The 23166-nt window shown below is 42.8% G+C and overlaps 1 protein-coding gene across 1 annotated transcript in view; it reads right to left on the bottom strand.

Annotated features, from left to right (window-relative positions):
* LOC144682943 (protein diaphanous homolog 3-like) overlaps positions 1 to 23166 on the bottom strand; it is a 786894-nt gene that overhangs the window by 268988 nt on the left and 494740 nt on the right. The window contains exon 21 of the mRNA XM_078545867.1: positions 11688 to 11927. Within this exon, the coding sequence (XP_078401993.1) occupies positions 11688 to 11927 (240 nt within the window). The remainder of the gene's footprint in view (positions 1 to 11687; positions 11928 to 23166) is intronic.

Below are 23166 nucleotides of genomic sequence, written 5' to 3'. Positions count from 1 at the left end.
CACAGCATGATGGAGAGCATTCTCAATGTGAAGACAGGACTTCATCTCCACAAGGACTGTGTGGTGGTCATCAGTACCGATGCTGTCATGGATAGATACATCCACGGCGGGCAGGTTGGTGAGGATGTGGTCAAGCGTGTATTTCCCTCTTGTTGGTTCCCTCATCAGCTGCCACAGACCCAGTTTCGCAGCTATGTCCTTTAAGACTCGACCACTTGGTCAGTAGTGGTGCTACCGAGCCGCTGTTGGTGATGGACAATGAAGTCCCCCACCCAGAGTACATTCTGCACCCTTGCCACCCTTAGTGCTCCCTCCAAGTGGTATTCAACATAGAGGAGTACTGATCCATCGGCTGTGAGTGGGCGGTGTGTGGTAGTCAGCAGGAAGTTTTCCTGCCCATCTTTGACCTAATGCCATGAGACTTCATGGAGTCCAGAGTCGATGTTGAGGACAGGGCAACTCCCTCCTGACTGTATACCACTGTGCCGCCTGGTCTGTTCTGCCGGTGGGACAGGATGTACCCAGGGGTGGTGATGGTGGTGTCTGGGACATTGTCTGTAAGGTATGATTCTGAGAGTATGTCAGGCTGTTGCTTGACTAGTCTGCAAGACAGCTCTGCCAATTTTGGCACAAGCCCCTAAATGTGCTGGGTTTGCCATTGTAGTTTCTGGTGCCAAGGTCGATGCTAGGTGGTCCATCCAGTTTCATCTGAGACTTTTTAGCAGTTTGCTGAGTGGCTTGCTAGGCCATTTCAGAGGGCGTTTAAGAGTCCAGAGTCACATGTAGGCCAGACCAGGTAAGGGCGGCAGATTTCTTTCCCTAAAGGCCATTAGTGAACCAGATGGGTTTTTATGACAATCAACAATGGTTTCCTAGTCTTCATGAAATTCCAGGTTTTTATTGACTTCAAATTTTGCCATGGTGAGATTCAGACCAGGGTCCCCAGAGCATTACCCTGTGTTTCTGGATTACTAGTCCAGCAACAATACCACTACGCCACCGCCTCAATTGGATAGGTCCAAGCAATGCGAGGGCAGCATTGGTTTGGGCAGTTACAGTACTCTACAAAAAACTGTGTTTGTCTTCACTGAAGCTGTCAGACCTGCTTTGTATACTCCACATTTTTCCTTTTGGTTTCCAATTTCCAGCACTGCCAGTTTTATTCCCAACCCATTTAAAAATCGCGATCAATGAGAAAGAGAAAATCCCAGGGCCAACAAGGGGTAAAATATATCTTAGAAAATTCCTCTCTGATCCCGCCCCCCTCCTCAGGTCACTGAAACCAGCCAAACTGGTCACATGAACCAAGGATTACAAGGATTTATAAAGGCACTTACATTCTGTATTGTGTGGTTTCTGTCCTCAGGAGGAACTTTTCCAGTTCCCTCAAAGTATTCGGAGAGTCAGCACATCCATACCAAAAGTATTATATTCTAGAGCCACCCTACTCCATGAGAAAAGACATATTACCTAGTATCCAGTCTATTCCTACTCTCTCATAGTAAATTTACTGATTCCACACTTGAGCTGTGCTCAAAAGGCGTACTTGTCAAAGAATCAGTGCAGAGATTCGAACATTTCAAACACGGATAAGTGAGCATTGCTCACGCGATGGGCGAGGCAGTATACAAAGTACAAGCGTGGGTAAGTGAAAACGCAAACAAGGGAGTCGTGAAGGTGGGACTTTACTGTATACATAGGGCAGTAGAGAGGACTTTAAACTAAATAGCGGTGGCAAGGGACCAAGTGTGGGAAGATGTGATAAGATGTGAGAAGGCAAGGTAAGAGAGCAAGGAAGCAATAAGAGATGTGATAATTAGAGCATGGCAGGAAGGGCCAGAGTGTACAAACTTAATCAGTGTGCCAGCAGATAAGGCCAGAGATAGCGAAAATGGTAAAAAGACAGAGTTAAAGGCTCCTGGATGGAATTTTCCGGACCCGCAGTAGCGAGGATGGGACTGGAAAATGCAGCAAGCCATTAAGTCAATTGGCATTGGCGGGACCGGAAGATCCCACTGACGGGAAGGGCCAGTTATATGAATGCACGTAGCATTCATAACAAAACATATGAATTGACAATTCAAATAGAAATAAATATGTATAATCCGATAGCCATGAGAAGCATGGCTGTATTATGACAAAGGCTGGGGCCTGAAAATTCAAAGGCTGGTGCTTGAATATTCAATAGTAATTGACACTTTGGAAGGACAGGAAGCTAGGGGAAGGTGGAGGGGTAGCTCTGTTAATTTAGGATGACATTAGTACAATACAGAGAGATGACCTTAGCTCTGGGGATCAAGATGTAGAATCAATTGGGTCGAGATAAGAAATACTAATGGTAGGAAGTCACTTGTGGGAGAGTTTACAGGCCCCCAACAGTAACCACACTGTAGGACAGAGCATTAGAAAGAAATAATGGGGGCTTGTGAGAAAGGTACGACGATATTCATGAGTGATTTTAATCTATATATAGATTAAGCAAATCAGGTTAGCAATGGTAGCCTGGAAGATGAGTTCACAGAGTGCTTTTGGGACAGTTTCTTAGAGTGGCATGTGCTAGACCCAACCAGAGAGCAGGCTATTCTAGGTCTGGTAATGTGCAAAGAGGCAGGCTTAATTTATGGCCTCGTGGTAAAGGCACCCAAGGTAGCAGTGATCATAACAATATTTAATTTCACATTCAGTTCATGGGAGAGAAGAGTAAGTTTGAGACTAGTGTTTTGAACTTAAATAAGGCCAATGATGAGGGTATGAAGACAAAGCTGGCTAAAGTGAATTAGGAAACTAGGTTACGGGATAAGTTAGCAGAGGTACAGTGACAGACATTTAAGGAAATATTTTGTAATAGTGTCAGGAAGATATAATAATGTTATTGGAATTTATTGTAAAATAGTGGTATCTGTGTCTAAGACTGACAAACAAAGTAATTGCGGGTCTAAGCAATTGTGTGGTTTATATTGATGATCTAATTGTTTTCAGTCAGGCATCAGAGGAGCATTTAGAGCATCTGGAAGAATTATTTACTCGACTACAAGAAGCTAATTTGGTGATGAATTTCTTCACATCCGTCTTCACCCAAGGGAATGAGGATGAAGGTATCGAACTCGGGAAGGGAGACTGCGAGGTTCTTGAGCAAATTGATATAGGGAGTGACAAGGTATTGGAGGTGTTGGCATGGTTAAAAGTGGACAAATCTCCAGGTCCAGATGATTTGTGTCCCAGACTGCTGAGGGAGGTAAGGGAGCAGATCGTATGGGCTCTCACCCAAATTTTTAATTCCTCTCTGGCCACGGGGAGGGGCCAGAGGACTGGAGAATAGCTAATGTGGTTCCGCTATTTAAGAAGGGTTGTAGAGAGAAGGGTTGTACAGGCCAGTGAGTCTCACGTCAGTGGTAGGGAAACTATTGGAGAAAATTCTGAAGGAGAGAATCTATCTCCACTTGGAGAGGCAAGGCTTGATCAGGGATACTCAGCATGGCTTTGTCAAAGGGAGGTCATGCCTAACAAATTTGATTGAATTTTTTGAGGAGACCAGGTGTGTTGATGAAGGTAGTGCAGTTGATGTAGTTTATATGGATTTCAGCAAAGCCTTTGACAAGGTCCCACATGGGAGATTTATAACGAAGGCAAATGCACATAGGATACAGGGTAATTTGATGAGGTGGATTCAAAATTGGCTTAGTTGTCGGAGACAGAGGGTGATGACAGAAGGATGCTTTAGTGACTGGAAACCAGTGTTCCGTGGCGTACCACAGGGATCTGTGATGGGTCTCCTATTATTCGTCATTTATATAAACGACATAGATGACTATGTGGGGGGTAGGATTAGTAAGTTTGCAGATGACACAAAGACTGGCCGGGTGGTTAACAGTGCGGTTGAGTGTCTTGGGCTACAGGAAGATATAGGCGGGATGGTCAAATGGGCAGATAAGTGGCAGATGGAATTTAACCCTGAAAAGTGAGAGGTGATACACTTTGGAAGGAGTAATTTGACAAGGAAGTATTCAATGAACGGCATGACACTTGGAAGTTCTGAGGAACAAAGGGACCTTGGCTTGTGTGTCCATAGATCTCTGAAGGCGGAGGGGCATGTTAGTGGGGTGGTGAAAAAGGCATATGGGACACTTGCCTTTATCAATCGAGGCATAGATTACAAAAGTAGGGAGGTCATGTTGGAGTTGTATAGAACCTTGGTGAAGCCACAGCTGGAGTACAGTGTGCAGTTCTGGTCGCCTCATTTTAGGAATGATGTGATTGCACTGGAGGGGGTGCAGAGGAGATTCATCAGGATGTTGCCTGGGATGAAACATTTAAGTTATGAAAAAAGGCTGGATAGACTTGGGTTGTTTTCGTTGGAGCAGAGAAGACTGAGGGGTGACCTGATCGAGGTGTACAAGATTATGAGGGGCATGGACAGGGTTGGATAGGGAACAGCTGTGTCCCCTTAGTTGAAGGGTCAGTCACAAGGGGGCATAAGTTCAAGGTGAGGGGCAGGAGGTTTAGGGGGGAATGTGAGGAAAAACCTTTTTACCCAGAGGGTGGTGACAGTCTGGAATGCGCTGCCTTGGAGGGTGATGGAGGCGGGTTGCCTCACATCCTTTAAAAAGTACCTGGATGAGCACTTGGCACGTCATAACATTCAAGGCTATGGGCCAACTGCTGGTAAATGGGATTAGGTAGGTAGGTCAGGTGTTTCTCACGTGTCAGTGCAGACTCAATGGGCCAAAGGGCCTCTTCTACACTGTGTGATTCTGTGAATTTGGCTAAAAGTAAATTTGCAAAAGCGTAAGTTATTTATCTAGGCCATATCATTGGACATGGTAAGGTGGCTCCGAGAGATGCACAAGTCAAGGCTACCGTGGATTTCTCAGTGCCTATAACAAAGCGAGAAGTTTTGAGATTTCTGGGCATGAGTGGGTTTTACCGGAAATTTGTATCAAATTTTAGCCAAGTGGTTGCTCCACTGACTGAACTATTAAAAAAGAACAAAAAGTTTCAATGAACACTGGAGTGTCACAAGTCATTCAATAGTTTGAAAACTGTATTAACTATGACACCAGTGTTGGCAGTACCCAATTATGCCAAGCGATTCAAGTTGGTTGTTGATGCAAGCGATAAAGTCATTGGGGCAGCACTGTCACAAGAGGACAATGGAATTGAAAAACCGATAAGGTATTTTTCATGGAAGCTGAATGTGCAACAGAGAAGATATTCAAAGATTGAAAAAGAACCTTTGAGTCTGGTGTTAACATTGCAGCATTTTGAAATTTACATTGCAAACAATTGACCAGAAACAATTGTTTATACAGATCACAATCCTTTGAAGTTTTTGGACACATTTGGTGACAAAAGTGCAAGGCTTTTCAGATGGAGTCTATTATTACAACCATTTAATCGACGTCTTATACATATTGCTGGAAGAGAAAATCTGTTTGCAGATGCATTATCAAGAGTTTGAAGCTTAAAGGAAAATGGGACATTTTTACCTAGACACTGAACTGAAGTGATTTCGGTTGATACCAAGGACTTGTGCATATGTATTGTTATGTTAATGCATGCATCTGGTAATGTAATAGTGTAATACGTATAGGAGATAGCATGAGATGGGTTATTAAAAAAAATGAAGCCGTCTTTTAGAATTATGACAGTTCATTTTTCGATAAGGAGGGGGATATCATGAATCTATTAATATATATAATATTATTGGAAAATATTTTTCTTTTAAAATAGAGGTTTAGTCTATGGGTGAGTCTTAATTGGATTAAAGCCAGTTAGTCTGGGTACTTTGATGTGCACTAGTTTTGAAATGTAAGAGAGATAGTGTGCATTTGCATTTTTTGAATACAGCATTCAAGAAGTGGGGTGAAAACTACCACCTATCTAGCAGATACCATGCAATATGTTTATATTACTAATAAAACTGGTTTTATGAAAGGGGTTTTATTGTAAAAGCTGGAGTTCAAAGAGGTTGGTGATACAATGAGAATTTACATTCCATGAGCGGTGCGAAGTATAACTTCAGCAGTTTTGTGTGTGCAGAGCAGAGGCAATTTAAGATTAAACCTGTAAGCCTACCACTGTATCCACAAGGAACCAAAGTGAAAGGAACCTTATTTTGAATTTGTAAGGTGAAAATGCTTTGCCTGGTGTCTTTGGTTAAGTCTATGGGTTGCTGTTGCCTTAATGGAGATTAGTTTGGGAATTTGTTAAAAGTTATGATAGTAGCAATTTGAAAACATGTGTATATATATATTTTAACCTGTGTAAATTAATAAAATGTTTTGTTTAGTTTATGTAAAACCTCAAGAACTGGTGGTCTGATTCCTGAATTTAGAGTCACATCTCAAACGTAACACTTAAAATTATAGATTACGACAGTTGTTTAAAGTTTCCCTCTGGGATTTTTAAAGAACTCAGCTTTATCAACTGCATCGGTCATAACACAAGTTACCAACCCCCAGCACCAAAATATGAGGGGGACTGACCACGTCCTGCATACCATGCTGTGCACAACTGACACAGGACAGATATGCCCTCCCCCTCCCTGGACTAGGATCTGGATATGTGTGCCAGGCACAGCCTTGTAACGTGGTGCACAATGGCCCAGGACTGACTCCACTTTCAGGCTCTGGCTGATTGCACCCCCCCATCCGGCAGTCATGTGTCTCTGTCCACCCCTTCCTCAGTCACCACCCATCACTCCCCCCGCAAGTCATGTGTCTCTGTCCTCCATTTCACACCCCCCCCCCGGGCTCTATTCAAGCCTCGCTCCCCCAAATCAAGCATTTTTCTACAGCCCCTTCCCTTGCCTCTGTTTTGTCTCACCAAACCGCCTCCCCGCGCCCCATCAAGCCTTTGCCTTCCAGCATCTCCCACTGCCCACTTGCTGGTCTTGCCTGAGCATCCTTGGTACGCAGCCACGAATGCAGTGCAATGAAAGGTAGGCGTGCGCTGTGTGCGCCAATCTCATGGTCTATTTCATTCAGTCATCATTCACGCAGGTCTAATTAGCCACTGGCGTGGCCCGTTCGCTTGGAGGGGGCACGTGATTCCAGCGAGCTGGGTTTTTAATTAGAATTCATGATATTCAAGTGCATTTCCTGAAATGGCGCTGCAGGCTACCCAACCTGCCATGAAACTCGGAAGCAGAAAATTGCAAACCCTTTTTACGATGGCGGGAAACAGACTTTTGGCCACACCCTGAATTTTCCTGGTCCACTGGCAGGCCCGGAAAATCCCGCCCTCAATTTCCAGGAGGAATTAGACAAGGTGCCACATCAAACGTTACTATGCAAGATAAGAGTTCAGGGTGTAGAGGGTAACTTATTAGCATGACTAGAGGAATGGTTAGCTAACAGGAAACAGAAAGAAGATTTAAACAGGTCATTTTTGGATTGGCAAGATCGAACGAGCCACGGGATTAGTGCTGCGGCCTCAACTGTTTACAACCAATATTAGTGACTTGGATGATAGTACCAAATGTATGGTTGCTAAACTTGCTGATTACGCAAAGATAGGTAGGAAAATAAGTTGTGAAGAGGACATAAGGAGTCTGAAAAGAGAAAAAGATACGTTGTGTGTGGCCAAAAATTTGGCAGATAGCGTATAATGTGGAAAAATGTGAACTTGTCCACTTTGGCAGGAGGAATAAAAAAACCAGCATATTTAAATGGAGAGAGATTGCAGAACTCTTGAGGACCAGAGGGATCTAGCTGTCCTGGTACAAAAATCACCAAAAATTAGTATGCAAGCACAGCAAGTGATTAGGAAGGCAACTGGAATGTTAACATTTACTGCGAGGGGAATAGAATATAAAAGTAAGGATGTTATGCTACAGTTATATAGGGTATTGGTGAGACCACATCTAGAGCATTTTGTATAGATCTGGTCTTCTTATTTAAGAAAGGACACATGAACATACGAATTAGGAGGAGTAGGCCACCTGGCCCCTCGAGCTTGCTCCGCCATTCAATAAGATCATGACTGATCTGAATGTAACCTCAACCCCACATTCCTGCCTAACCTCGATAATCTTTCACCACCTTGTTAATCAAGGGTCTGTCTAGCTCTGCCTCAAAAATATTCAAAGACGCTGCTTCAACCGCGTTTTGAGTAGGAAAGTTTCAAAGATTCACAACCCTCTGAGAGAAAAAGTTTCTCATCTCAGTCTTAAATGAGCGACCCCTTATTTTTAAACAGTGACCCCTAGTTATAGATTCTCCAGAGGGAAAGGAAAGTCGCCATAGTCCCAGAGGACCATATGCTCTTCTCTCATCATAGAGAGATGACAGGTGGTGAGTTTAACCTGAGGATCACCAAACCTCAGCCAAGGGGCGAGACTGAGAAGGCGGGGCCTTCATGGATGATCTCAGCCCGTATGGGAATTGAAACTACACTGTTGGCATCACTCTGCACCACAAACCAGCCTTCTAGCCAACTGAGCTAACTGACCCCCAGGTCCACCCTATCAAGATCCCTTAGGATCTTAAAGGCTCCGATTAAGTTGCATCTTACTCTTCTAAATTCCAGTGGATACAAGCCTAATCTGTCCATCTTTTCCTCTCAAGACAACCCACCCATTCCTGGCATTAGTCTAGTAAACCTTCTCTGAACTGCTTCTAACACATTTACATCTTTCTTTAAATGAGACCAGTACTGTACACAATGTCCAAATGTGGTCTCACCAATGCCCTACACAAATGAAGCATAACCTCCCTACTTTTGTAATCAATTCCCCTCACAATAAATGATAGCAATCTATTAGCTTTCCTAATTATCTGCTGTACTTGCATACTAACCTTTTGTGATTCATAAACTAGGACACCAAGATCGCTCTGAATCTCAGAGCTCCTCAATCTCTCATCATCTAGATGATAAACTTATTTTTTATTCTTCCTGCCAAAATGAACAATTTCACATTTGCTCACATTATACTCCATTTGCCAGATCTTTGCCCATTCACTTAATCTATCTATATCACTTTGTAGCCTCCTTACATCCTCTTCACAATTTACTTTCCTACCTATCTTTGTGCTGTCAACAAATTTAGCAACCATGCCTTCAGGCCCTTCAACCAAGGCATTTATATAAATTGTAAAAAGTTGAGGCCCCAGCACTGATCGCTGTGGCGCACCACTTGTCACATCCTGCCAACCAGAAAAAGACCCATTTATGCCAACTCTCTGCTTCCTGCTTTCCAGGACATAATTGCATTAGAAGCAGTTATCAGAGAAGGTTTGAACATATGAACAAAGAGCAGGAGTAGGCCATTCAGCCCTCAACCCTGCGCCGCTGTTTAATAACGTCATGGTTGATCTGAAAGTAACCTGAAATCTGCATCACCTACCCCCGATAACCTATCACCTCCTTGCTTACCAATAATCTATCCGCCTCTTCCTTAAAAATATTCAAAGACTCTACTTCCACCAACTTTTCAAGAAGAGTTCCAAACACCCATGATTCTCAGAGAGAAAATATTTTGCTTCATCTCTGTTTTAAATGGGCGACCCTTATTTTTAAATAGTGACCCTTAGTTCTAGATCCTCCCACAAGAGGAAACACCCCCTCCACACCCACCCTGTCAAGGCCCCTCAGGATCATTTACGTTTCAATCAAGCCATTTCTTACTTTTCTAAACTCCAGCAGATACAAGCCTAGTCTGTCCAACCTTTCCTCATAAAACAGCCCACCCATTCCAGGTATTAGTCTAGTAAACCTTCTCTGAACTGCTTCCAACACATTTACATCCTTCCTTAAATAAGGTGACCAATACCGTACAGAGTACTCCAAACATGGTCTCACTAGTGCCCTCTACAACTGAAGCATAACCTCCCTACTTTTGTATTCAATTCCCCTAACAGTAAATGACAACATTATATTTGCTTTCTTAATTACTTGCTGTACCTGCATATGACCCTTCTGTGATTCATGCACTAGAATACCCAGATCCCTTTGCACCTCAGAGCTCTGCAATCTCTCACCATTTAGATAATATGCTTCTCTTTTATTCTTCCAGCCAAAATGGACAATTCCACATTTTCCCACATTACACTCCATTTGCCAGATCTTTGCCCACTCACTTAATCTATCTATATATTTTTGTAGCCTCCTTATGTCCTCTTCACAACTTACTTTCCTACCTATTTTTGTGTCATCAGCAAATTTGGCAACCATCCCTTCATCCAAATTATTTATAGAAATTGTAAACAGTTGAGGTTCCAGCACAGGTCATGTGGCACACCTCTCATTACATCTTACCAAACTGAACAAGACTCATTTATGCCTACTCTCTGCTTCCTGTTAGCCAGCCAATTTTCTGTCCATGCCAATATGTTACCCCCTATACCATGAGCTTTTATTTTCTGCAATAACCTTTGATGTGGCACTTTATCAAATGCCTTCTGAAAATCTAAGTACAGTACATCCGCCAGTTCCCCTTTATCCACAGCACATGTTACTTCCTCAAAGAACTCCAATTCCTGGAATGAGGGGGTTATCCTGTGAGTAAAGGTTGGACAGGTTAGGCCTGCATCCATTGGGGTTTAGAAGAATAAGAGGCAATCTTATGAAAACATATGTGATTCTGAAGGGACTTGACAGTGTGGATGTTTCCCCTTTTGGGAGAGTCTAGAACCAGGGGACATAGCTTAAAATAAGAGATATTCAATTTAAGAGGGAGATGAGGATAAATCTTTCCTCAGAGGGTTGTGATTCTGTGGAACTCTCTTCCACAGAGAGTGGTGGAGACAGGGTCACTGAATATTTTTAAGACTGAGTTAGATTCTTGATTGACAAGGGACTCAAAGGGTATGGGGATAGGAAGGAAAGTGAAGTCAAAACTACAATCAGATGGGCCAGGATCTTATTGAATAGTGGAGTAGGCTCGAGTACCAAATGGCCTACTCCTGCTCCTAATGCACATGTATGTTCGCCAGGAAGAAACACTTCATGAATTGTGAATCGCAACAAGCTGCCAGACAATTTGCAATGTTTCGCTGTTAGCTTTGCGAAAACGGCATCTCACATTTGACCTCCACCGTGAGTTTCATGAAGACTTTGCATTTAGGCATTAATTGGCCATTAATATTCACCACAGAAAGTTAAGTCTAGTAATTAATCGTGTGTACCTTTTTAACAAATTGATAACTATTACCCACTGACAGTCAAACTCTCTGGCATAGTATGGATTCTCATTCCTTCAGATAGTGTATTGTTATTGGAGATTTTTAAAAATGTCAAATTTTACATTTTTATTCCTACTTTACCTTCTTATCCCTTTTTTCTTTCTCTTAATCTAGTCTGTCTTCTTTTTTATTTCTCTTTTTGTCCCCGAGTTGGCAATGGATTCGCCCTCCCTTTCAGTCCTTCCTCTTATTTTTCAATCCTTTAATATCATTTGTCTCACTATTCACCAAGGTCCCAGATGCTCGGTTGCCCAGCAAACTATAACGTAAACGTTATTGAGCTGAAGGCTCAAAAAGTCTAACTTACTGGCCATGATGTGAGATCCCCTGCTCTAGCAAATTCTGCCTTATTTTTTGTAAATCTGTTTGTTCTATTACTTTTCATAAGATTTACTTGGCGAGTGTATAAATTGTAATTTCAACTGTTTAATCCTGATAGGTCTGTATAGTATTGCATTACAAAAAAGCATTTTTTACTTTAGTGGTTCTGAGACATGGACTCACTTTGCACAGGAAGTTGATGTTGAAGCCATATGTTTGAGCGTTTCGAGACCCAGCATTCATGTAGTTTCCAATTAGCAACACCAGCTCCAGCAGGTTTCCAAATCTCTTACTCTTCTTTAACTCCTCGCATGCAGTGGTGACAGCTATAACATCAGGTCTGATGTTATTCACCTGTTCCTCAAATTGAAGCTTGAACAGAATAGCATTCAGCCGTGGACGTAGCTTCTTGACACTGCTCATCTGATTGGAGAGAAGAAAAAATATGTAAGCTCCTGTCCTATTTTGATACTGAACAAGTGAATTTAATCAAAGATGATTTATTGATGTTGGTTAAATATCTTATAAAGTATGAGAAAAATGGATGCAAGAATAAAAGACACTTGGGCAAGCAATTGAAATTCTATTTGTGGTTGCTAATAACAACTGCTTATTTTACAATAACTAGTGTGTAAGTAATAAAAGATAAGTTCTATCATAGATCAATCCAGTCCGCCAATACACTAAATCATATAAAAATAATATGTACTTATGACCCAGAGTAGCAAAGCAATCAAAAAAGGTTGATGAAGTAAACCATCTCGATTACAAAAAGATATTGCTTAGTATGGCATGAAAGGCTCTTACTGACTGAATATAAGTAAACAGGACATCGCTAATACAGAAATACATAGAATAAGGCCAATTATTTCAAATCAGGAAAAGTTTGGGACTAAAACTTAAATTTGGAGCCTTGAGCTAACTTTGCCAAAAAAAGCTAGAGGATTAAATTAAAATAATGCAAATAATTATTAAAGCAATATATTGCAGGTACTGGAAATCTGAAATAGAAACAGATTGTCGGAAATCCTCAGCAAGTCAGGCAGCATGTCGAGAGAGAAAAACAGAGGGGTGGATTTTCTCCCTATTATGGAGCAGGGTGGGTGTGAAAATTTCCCAGAGGCGGGATGACGGTTGGAAAGGTTACCCAACCACAAGTGGTGGTTAGCTATTTGAGGTAAGCTAATGGTGTATTAAGGCCAATTGTCAGAGACCCATTGGAATTTTCCCTGTGACATGGAAATGTGGCAGCTTCCTTGAGGGGCAACCCTGGCAGCAGACCAGGGTACTGGTGCTCTCGGCAGGCTTTAAGGCCCTCCCATGTTTCAGTTCAAAACTTTTATAAGTTGCAGAGAGGGCACTTCAAGATGGAGGCATCCTCTCTCTTAACTGAAAAGGCAGGCAGTTTCTCCTTCTGAACTGGAATAACCCTTCAGATTCAAGAGGCTGTCCAACTTCCTTGATTGGAAGGTGAATCCACACTCTGGCCTATAATTGGCCAATTTGGGTAAAATCACAGCTGGGGCACTTTCTCTCTCAGTGTGGGGTCAGCGTCCCCATTTGAACCCAGCATTGGGCTCCTGACTCAAAACCCAAAATACTGCCCAAAGTTAATGTTTCAGGTCAATGAACATTTACCAGCTCAGTGCATTCAGCATTCCCTGTTTTTATACCACATAGCCATATAAACTGTCAGAGCTTCAAAATCAATGTACAAGCTTTTATTGTGAGTTAATGACTAGTTGAATTTTATTATAAAAGATTTCTTTTAGTTATGTCACATCTGTGTATATTTAATATGAGTCCCGCCCCACTTCTCCATCCTCATGTACTATCAATTGCATTCCTTTTCAAACTATGAAAACCACTTGGAAATAATCATGCGAGTTGTAAATTAAAATTCTAAATGCTTTCTGATTTTGAAGCATTAGTCCACTTGTTTGAAAGATGAAACACATAATTATCATAAAAAGACAAGCTACTGTGCCTGTTGGAAATCTTAAATATGAACAGAAAATGCTTGGAATACTCAGTAGGTCAGGCCACAGCTGTGGAGAGAGAAACAGAATTAACATTTCAGGTGGCCTTCCAGAACTGGAAAATTTTACAGGTGAACCAGATTTTAAGTGAGTACAGAGGCAGACAAAGCATGGGGAGGGGAGGAAAGAACAAAGGGAAGGTCTTTGCTAAGGCAGAAAGCAGAAGAGATTAAATGGAAAAAGGGATGATGTGCAAGGGAAAGAAGGTGATAATGGGATAAATAAAGAAACAAAGACAGGTAAATGGCAACAGCAGAATTATTACCAGTGCCTGCTGTCCAAAACAGTGGGAGCAGTGGATATGATATCAAATTGTGGTCAAGTTTGGAAGGTTGTAAAATAGATAATCTTTATAACTGCATAAGAATGCCTTGCATCCAAGAGGCAGTAAACCGGTTGTCATGTGATGAAGTGTTTTTTTAATCAGTTAAGCACTTCTGTCTTGAAAGAAAATTATGTATGCAATGATAGCAATTATAACTTTTACAATAAAAATATAACATGTAAGATAATTAGGAAACAGTCATGAATTTAATTTAAAATAGTCTAATCCATTCAACATCAGAGTTTCAATGGGCCGAATGGCCTAATTTCTGCTCCTATGTCTTATGGTCTTATCAAAGGTTACGGGGAGAAGGCGGGAGAATGGGGTTGAGAAACTTATCAGCCATGATTGAATGGTGGAGCAGACTCAATGGGCTGAATGGCCTAATTTCTGCTCCTATGTCTTATGGTCTTTAAGGTGCCATTAGCCAAAAAGGGTGTAATGGTTGTGTCCTTTGCCGGTGACATCTGAACTAAAAATAAATTTTTGTTCAACTAGGCGGAAACAATAATTTTGTAAATGCTCCCCTCCTTTCTGATGTCACGATACTCTCCACTTGCCTGGATGAGTGCAGCTCCAACAACACTCAAGAAGCTTGAAACTATCCAGGACAAAGCAGCCTGCTAGATTTGGCACCCCAGCCACCACCTTCAACATTCACTCCCTCCACCACCGATACACAATGGCAGCAGTGTGTACAATCTACAAGATGCACTGGAGCAACTCACCAAGCTTCCTTCGACAGCACCTTCCAAAACCGGGGCCTCTATCACATAGAAGGACAAGGGCAGCAGATGCATGGGAACATCACCACCTGCAAGTTCCCCTCCAAGCCACACTCTATCCTGACTTGGAACCATATCGCCAGTCCTTCACTGTCACTGGGTCAAAATCCTGGAACTCTCTTCCGAACAGCACTGTAGGTGTTTCTACAGCACATGGACTGCAGGGGTGCAAGAGGGCAAGCACACCACCACCTTTTCAAGGGCAATGAGCGATGGGTAATAAATGCTGGTTATGCCAGCAACACTGCATCCCATGAACGAATAAAGAAAAATCCAGATTTCTGAAGATAAAGGGTAGTGAAATCACAAAAAATCTGACTTTTTCTCCAGGATGCAACACTACCAGATGTTTCTAAAGAGAACTTACTCTTGCAGTTCAGAATAAACAAACACTAAGCCCAAAGTACTGAATGATCAGATAGACTAAAGGACAGAAAGAAATCCTTGCAGATCAGTCTATGACTTGAACGCCACTTCCCCACAAAGCTCTTCTTGTATAAGGACACTTAACAGCTGCCACTGTTAGTTTGGTACAATGTGCTAATTTAACCAATTTTCCATTTGGAATCCACATGATTGATGTACTTTAAAAACAGTAATGCCCTGCTACTGAGCCATGGGGTACCAGCTTTGTACATTCCCTCACTTTAACATAATCTCTCAACCTATACTTGGTATTTCCTACCCATCATCCAATGCTTTGTTCATTCACAAGATTTGTCCTAAATCCTGACAGATTTGAGCTAATTAGTTATCTTTCATCTGGAACTTTATCAAATGCCTTTTGGAAGATTTTCAAATCAACATTCTGGGGGTTATCATTGACCAGAAAGTGAATTGGGCCAGCCATATAAATAGTGTGGCTACAAGGGCAGGTCAGAGGCTGGGAATTCTGCAATGAATAACTCACCTCCTGACTCCCCAAAGTCTGTTCACCATCTAGGGCACAAGTCAGGGTGTCCAATACTCTTCCATTTGCCTGGATAAGTGCACCTCCAACAACACAAGAAGCTCGACACCAGCCAGGGCAAAGCAACCCACTTGATTGACACCCCATGACACCTTTAACATTCACCCCCTCCACCACCAGCACACAGTGGCAGCAGTGTGTACAATCTACAAGACACACCGCAGCAACTCATCAAGGCTCCTTCAAACAGCAGCTTCCAAACCTATGACCTCTACCACTTAGAGGAACAAGGGCAGCAGATGAATGAGAACACCACCAACTGCAAGTTCCCCTCCAGGTCACTCACCATCCTGACTTGGAACTACACCGTCGTACTTTCACTGTCACAAGGTCAAAATCCTGTAATTGCCTACCAGCGCTGTGGGTGTACCTCTACACTACATGGACTGCAGCTCACCACTTGAGGGCAAATGGGTCTGGGCAATAAATGCTGGCCTACCCAGTGATGCCCAGCTCCCATGAAAGAATAAAAAAAGGACGTCAAGACTCACAAGAAAGGAGGCTCTACATAGATCAGGAGCAACAGATGTGCTCCCACACATTTGAGGCAGTACATGTTCATGGACCAAGAATGGAGGAGTCCAGTCAGCTTACATGCGCCACAATGGCTCGGGGCTTTGAGTACATGAGCTCTTCCATTGAAAGAGTGGGTAACTTCATGGAGAACCATACATGGCACCACTTAAGTGCATGCAGTAACTGTGCACTGGCATACATGCTGCATTATGTGGCCTTGACCAGTCAGTGGTGTGGATGTTTGGAGCTGATGTTAGTTGCGCCCCAGCTGGTGCTCAATTCCCGCCATCCAGAGTGCCAGCCAAGGGCTGAGGCTCTCACTGAGGAGCATAAGGGTGTCAACCCTCACAGAGCACCATCATCAACTTCAGCCTCCTTTACCCCTCTGAGTGAGGGAGCATATGTGCAGCAGGACCCAGTGACTGAGGCTACCCCTGTATTGAGGCCCCACTGGCACCTCCAAGACGAAGACAACTGCCACATATATCTCAACTGCAGAGAGGGGCAAATGAGTAGGCTACTTTCATCTGTTCTGAGGTCACAAGGCCAACACCACGTAGAAGTGGCCAAGAGTAGAGGCCATCCTATCAGACAGTACTGTGGGAGGTCACCAGGGCATCTTCTAATGGTAACCATGCACTGTTTTCCTTAATGAGCATCATATAAATGTTGACATGTGAAGCCAGATGTGTGAGCACCCTTTTATTAATGACACAAAAGTGGTCTGAAGTACCGAAGGCGAGCAAGAGTCTGTCTATGGTTATGGTGAAAACATTGGGCAGATGTGCATCCTTCATGGGTGGTAACAGTTTACCGGGAAGTGTAAGCAAAGGCACCTCAGAGTGAGTTCCAGGTTATGCTATTCCCCAGGGTCACAGAAGCCTGAATTAGATGATCCCAGACTATAATGGCATCCTGGTGAGGCCCTTGAGCCCCGTGCTAGGCTCAGCCAGCTTCCTGTGCAGCATCCTCCGCCTATTTGTCCTACTGCTCTTCCATGTCCTGCTTCTGCTCTTCCTCTGATGAGCTGTGTTCTTCCAAGGCCTCTCCATATCTCTCTGGAGGGCCATGGTATGGGAACAGCAGCCTATCAGAATCACCAAGACCCTTGCAGAAGTGTATTGCAGGGAAACACCCAATCAGTTCAGGCATGAGAACTGCATCCTCAGAAGCCCTATGGCCTGCTCAATGGTTGTCCTAGTCAGCAGATAGTTTAAGTTGTAGCGCCTCTGACTTGGGCTCTCATAGTGGGGTCACTTAATCTCTTCAAGGAATATTCCTTGTCCCTTAGAATCCAGCCACAAAGTTTGGGGAGTGGGGTGAAGAGCCGTGGCAGCCTGGACTGGGAGAGCATGAAGTCATGGTAACTGCCTGGAAAACGAGTGCACACATGGAGGAAGCTCTTTCTCTGGTTGTAAACCAGCGAAATGTTGAGGGCAGGGTGACCAATTGTCCCAGATTATCTGGGACTGTCCTGTATTTTGGCTTTCAGTCCCAGGTACCAGGACAGGCCTTCCCAGGATGTGTTTTGTCCTGGATTTCTTCTGTGTCTGCATTTTTTGTGTCTAAGCATGCGTACTGTGATCCATATCGCCACGAGGAAGCACTTACTGGCACACTCCTCTCAGAGTTGTTCAGCTTTGGCAGGTGAGTGGTTTGGATTCCGCACTGTCCAGTAGGTGTCTGGGGGCTCCCAGTCAGCGCAGGCAGTATCAGACTTGGGGCAGGCTGCATGAGTCAAAGCCCAACTCCACCATCACCCCCAACCCTGTCCTACATGCACCCAAGGTCTTGCCAGCACCCCAAAATGGCGAAGTGTCCTTTTTTTGGCACAGATTTGATCACCATGGTTGAGGGAGTGATAGTCCTTCCTGTTAATTAATCTCACTGGCTGCTCACTGGGTTCCTTGATGGCCTCGTGGGTACAATTGATAATGTCCTGCACCTACGGGATCCCAGCAATAAGGCCCCACTGCCTTTGGTGTTTGTGAGTCGGCGTCTGACTGGATCTGAACGTACTGACTAGCTGTTGCAAACAACGGGATTCAGTAACCTTTGAGATGCAGTGATGTGCAGCTGTGTGCGAGATGCTACCAAGGTCTACAACTGATCCTTACAAGGAGCCAGAAGCAAAGAAATTTAAGGCAACAGAATTTATTATTATTATTCCCTACTATTCCACTAGTAGGGAATCTTGAGCTAGGGGACATAGTTACAGAATAAGGGGACACTCATTTAAAAATGTGATGCAAAGGGATTTCTTCTCTCAGAGGGTAATGAATGTCTGGAATTCTCTACCCCAGAGAGTTATGGAGGCTAGATCATGGAAAGTATTTGACAAGGCAATAGTTAGATTTTAGAAATAGCGGGGAGTTGAGAGCTATGAGAAGCTGGCATGAAAGAGGAGTTGAGGCTTGGGACAGATCAGCCTTGATATAATTGAATGACGGGGCAGGCCTGAGGAGCTGAATGGCCTACTCTTGCTCTTATTTCTTATGTTCTTATACAGTGACTTTGACAGCTATTGGCAGGGCATGACGAGCAGTGCTGCGAGGTGGGAGGCCTTTGGTGACAAGGGCACAGATGGCTGTGACCAACTATCTGCCTGAAGAGTCGTAGTCTCCTGCGGCACTGGTTCTTGGACATCCCTAAGTACATCATCTTCAGTGTAGATCATATGCTGAAGGTATAGTCTCCATGTCCTTCTTTCCCCATGTCCTTCTCCTGTACAAAGTCAGAACTTCACTCTTAACAAACTCTCAATGAGCACTTCAACCATCTTAGCTGGCATTGTTAATGGATTGGGTGGAATTGTGGGGCCACTGACCCCCACCTTGGGAATGACATCAGGAAACCAGCATGCCAGCTGGTGCTGGTATTTTCATTTTCCACCCAACTCCATTCCCGCCCCTGGTGGAACCTGAAATTTCAGCTTCATGAAAGGAGGGAAGAGACCATTGATGGGAATGTGCTTGCAAAAAACATCTTCACAGATCATCATTAATATACAATCACCTGAGTTTTAGACACAGGGCTAATGTATGGTCGTTTAGGGTGGTTAAGATAAATGTTTTGTGAATAATAAGTGAACAGGCATAACACTGTCTCTAGCTGCACAAATCCTCTTAAATGGAATTAGCCAACAGAAAACACTTTAAAAATGGCAACTTCGCTGAGTTTGCCATTATTAGTGCATAAAAAAAAACAAGTGTTTTGTTGAGGAAACGATTTACCACATGTTCTGATTTGCCATAGATTGCTGGTGGATTTACACTACTGCACCATTATCCTTGCTAAAGCCAAAAAAATGACCATCTTGCCATTGGGTTCCTCTTGTGTGTCATGAAATTGTTGGATTTATACTATTAATACAAAGTACCTTGCTGCAACCATTTAGAGATAGTAATTCCTATGATAAGAATCATGTGAATGCCACGATTTAGGCTCTGATATGTCAATCAACCGTAGAAGCTCAAAAAAAGAACAATTAAACAGTGGAATCTCACTTGTGCAGGTCACTTTTATATTAGTTCATGGGATGTGAACGTCATTGGCAAGGCCAGCATTGACTGTGCATCACAAAATCTGAGGATTTTTAAATGTAGAATTTTTTCTTACCTTTCCTTCCTCTTTTTTCATTCTCTCAATCTATTCTCTTTCCCTATCTATTCCTGTTATTCATCACATTTCCTTCTCTGTCCTTCTCCCTGTCTCTTTTTCTATCCTTACATTCCATTGGTCAAGAAGTAGATCCCAGATGACCCGCTGAACTGTCCAACAGGTTCAGGGTCTTGCAGGCTGTATGTATGAAAATGGTGGCAGCAGGTTAGCATGAGCAGATTGATCATGGCACCATGGTACAGGTAGCCATACAAGCGAGGGCAGTTAATAGGAATGTAGTCGTAATGGCGGCAGTATAGTCAGGGGGATACACACAGTTCTATGCAGCTGAGAGCAGGAGTCCAGACAGCTGCGTTGCCTGGCTGGTACCAGGGTTCGGGACATCTTCTCTGGGCTGGATAGGAACTTGCAGTGGGAGGGGGAGGACTCATGCAGGCACCAACGACATAGGTAGAACTAGGAAAGAGGTTCTGTTGAGGGCTTCTGAGCAGCTAGGGCTAAATTGAAAAGCAGAATCTTAAAGGTAGTAATCTCTGGGTTACTACCAGAGCCACGAGCAAATTGGCACAGGGTAAATCAGATTAGAGAGTTAAATGTGTAGCTCAAATATTGATGAGGGAGAAATGGGTTTTCATTCATGGGGCATGGCACCAGTACTGGGGAAAATGGGAGCTGTACTGTTGGAACTAGTGTTTTGGCAAGTCATATAACTAGCTAAATAGTGGGGGCAAAGGATCAAATTTAGGAAGATGTGATAAATTAAATAGAGAAAGCAAGGCCAGAGAGGAAGGCAGGAATAAGGGAAATGATGAACAGAGGATGGCAGGAAGGGACAGGGTGTACAAACGTAAGAGTGCACCAGCAGGTAAGGCTAGAGGTTAGGAAAATAGTAAAAAGACAGAACTAAAGGCTCTATATCTGAATCCATTTGGCATTTATAACAAAACAGAATTGGCACCACAAATAAAAATAACTATGTATGATCGGATAGCCTTTACAAAGACATGGCTGCAGGATGACAAAGGCTGGGGCCTGAATATTCAAAGATACATGACAACTAGGAAGGAGAGGAAGCTAGGAAAAAGTGGAAGGGTAGCTCTGGTAATTAAGGGTGACATTGATACAATAGAGAGAGATTACCTTAGTTCTGGAGACCAAGATGTGGAATCAGTTTGTGTAGAGATGAGAAATGGTAAAGGTAAAAAGTCACTTGTAGGAGTGGTATATAGGCCCCCTAACAGTAACCACATTGTAGGACAGGGTGTGGTGGCCTAAAGACAACTACAGGGGGGCCCACTCAGTATTGAAAGGGTTAATGGAGCAATTGAATTAAACGCTTGAGCCTAAGAGAAAAACCCTGCAACCTTGAAGAACAATAACATCTTGTCTGACCACTATAGCAGGATGGGCCTTGAGACATTCCATGTGTCTCTCTCTTGGGCGGAATGTAATTAAAGTTGTGATAACCAAGCGCGTAGGCACCGCACCTGTTGTGGTGGGAATGGAAATTAACTAAAACATGGATTGGTCAGTTAACGTATGCAAATAAGTGGATTGAGATGTGCAAAATTTACTGATTGGTTGTAAAATGCTTTTAAGCTAGTGTTTGCGTATTCTGTTTTGAGACCGTACAATAGCTCTCGTTGTATTGCTCTCCCTTGTGCACAAGTAATAAATGGGGTTTCTACGTACGAAATGATGCCTTGGTGTGACTAATCTCCGACAAGGGTATAAAGGAAAAAATAATGGGGGCTTGTGAGAAAGGTACGGTGATAATCATGGATGATTTTCATCTACATATAGATTGGACAAATCAGAGTGGCAAAGGCAGCCTGGATGATGAGTTCATAAGGGTGTTTTTCGGAGAATTTCTAACAGCAGCATGTTCTAGTACCAACCAGCAAGCAGGCTATGCTAGATCTGGTAATGTGCAATGAGACAGGATTAATTAATGGCCTCATTGTGAAGGCACACCTGGGTAGCAGTGAAAGTAATGTGATTTAAATTCACATTCAGTTTGAGAAATAGAGGCGTGGATCTAAGACTAGTGTTTTAAACCTAATTAAGGACAATTATGGGGGCATAAAGACAGAGCTGGCTAAAGTGAACTGGGAAATTAGGTTAAGAGATAGGTCAGTAGAGATGCAGTGGCAGACATTTAAGGAGATATTTCAGAATACAAAAAATATATACATTCCAGTGAGAAAGAAAGGCTCTGAGGGAAGGACACATCATCTGTGGCTAACTGAAGAAATTAAAGATAGTGTCAAATTGATAGAAAAAGCATATAGTTCTGCAAAGATCAGTAGCAGGTCAGGAAATTGGACAGAATATAAAGAACAGCAAAGAATGATTAAAGGATCAATAAGGAGGAAGAAACTAGTGTATGGGAGAAAACCAGCTAGAAATATAAAAACAGATAGTAAAAGTATCAACAGGTATTTAAAATAAAAAAGGGTAAGTAAAGTGAGCATTGGTCCTCTAGATAGTGGGAATGAGGAATTAATAATGGAAAATAAGGAAATGGCAGATGAATTGAACTGATATTTTGCATCTGCCTTCACTGTAGAGGATACAAATAACACCCGAGAAATAGTTGTGAATCAGGAGGTGAAAGGGAGGAACATCAAACAATTACACTCACCAGGGAAAGGGTACTAAGAAAAATATTAGCACTAAAAGCTGACAAGTCCTCAGGTCCTGATGGACTTCATCCTAAGGTCTTAAAAAAAAATGGCTGCTCAGATATCAAATGCATTTTTTTTAATTTTCCCAAAATTTTCTAGATTCTCGAAAGGTCCTATCAGATTGGAAAATAGCGAATGTGACTCCTCTATTCAAGAAAGGAGGGAGACAGAAAGCAGGAAACGACAGGCCAGTTAGCTTAATATCTGTCATCGAGAAAATGCTAGAATCTATTATTAAGGAGGTTATAGCGGGCACAGAGAAAGTCTCAATGCAATGAGGCAGAGTCAACATGGTTTTGTGAAAAGGAAATCATGTTCGACTAATTTATTGGCGTTCTTTGAGGAAGCAACAAGCAAGTGGATAAAGGGGAACCTGTGGATGTGCTGTACTTTGATTTCCAGAAGGCATCTGACAGGGTACGACGTCAAATGCTACTATGCAAAATAAGAGCTCCTGGTGTAGAGGATAACATATTAGCAGGGATAGGGGATTGGTTAGCTAACAGGAAATAGAGAGTAGGCGTAAATGGATCATTTTTGGGCTGGCAAGATGTGACAAGTGGAGTGCTACAGGGATCAATGCTGGGCCCTAACTTTTTACAATTTATACCAATGTCTTGAATGAAGGGACTGAATGCATTGTTGCTAAATTTGCTGATGACACAAAGATAGGTAGGAAATTAAGTGTGAAGGGGACATAAGTCTGCAAAGAGACATGG

The sequence above is a fragment of the Cetorhinus maximus genome, chromosome 7 (assembly GCF_964194155.1).
Source record: "Cetorhinus maximus chromosome 7, sCetMax3.hap1.1, whole genome shotgun sequence".
NCBI lineage: Eukaryota > Metazoa > Chordata > Chondrichthyes > Lamniformes > Cetorhinidae > Cetorhinus > Cetorhinus maximus.
Note: the sequence above shows the minus strand (reverse complement) of the source record. Positions and strands in the feature narration are given on the sequence as shown.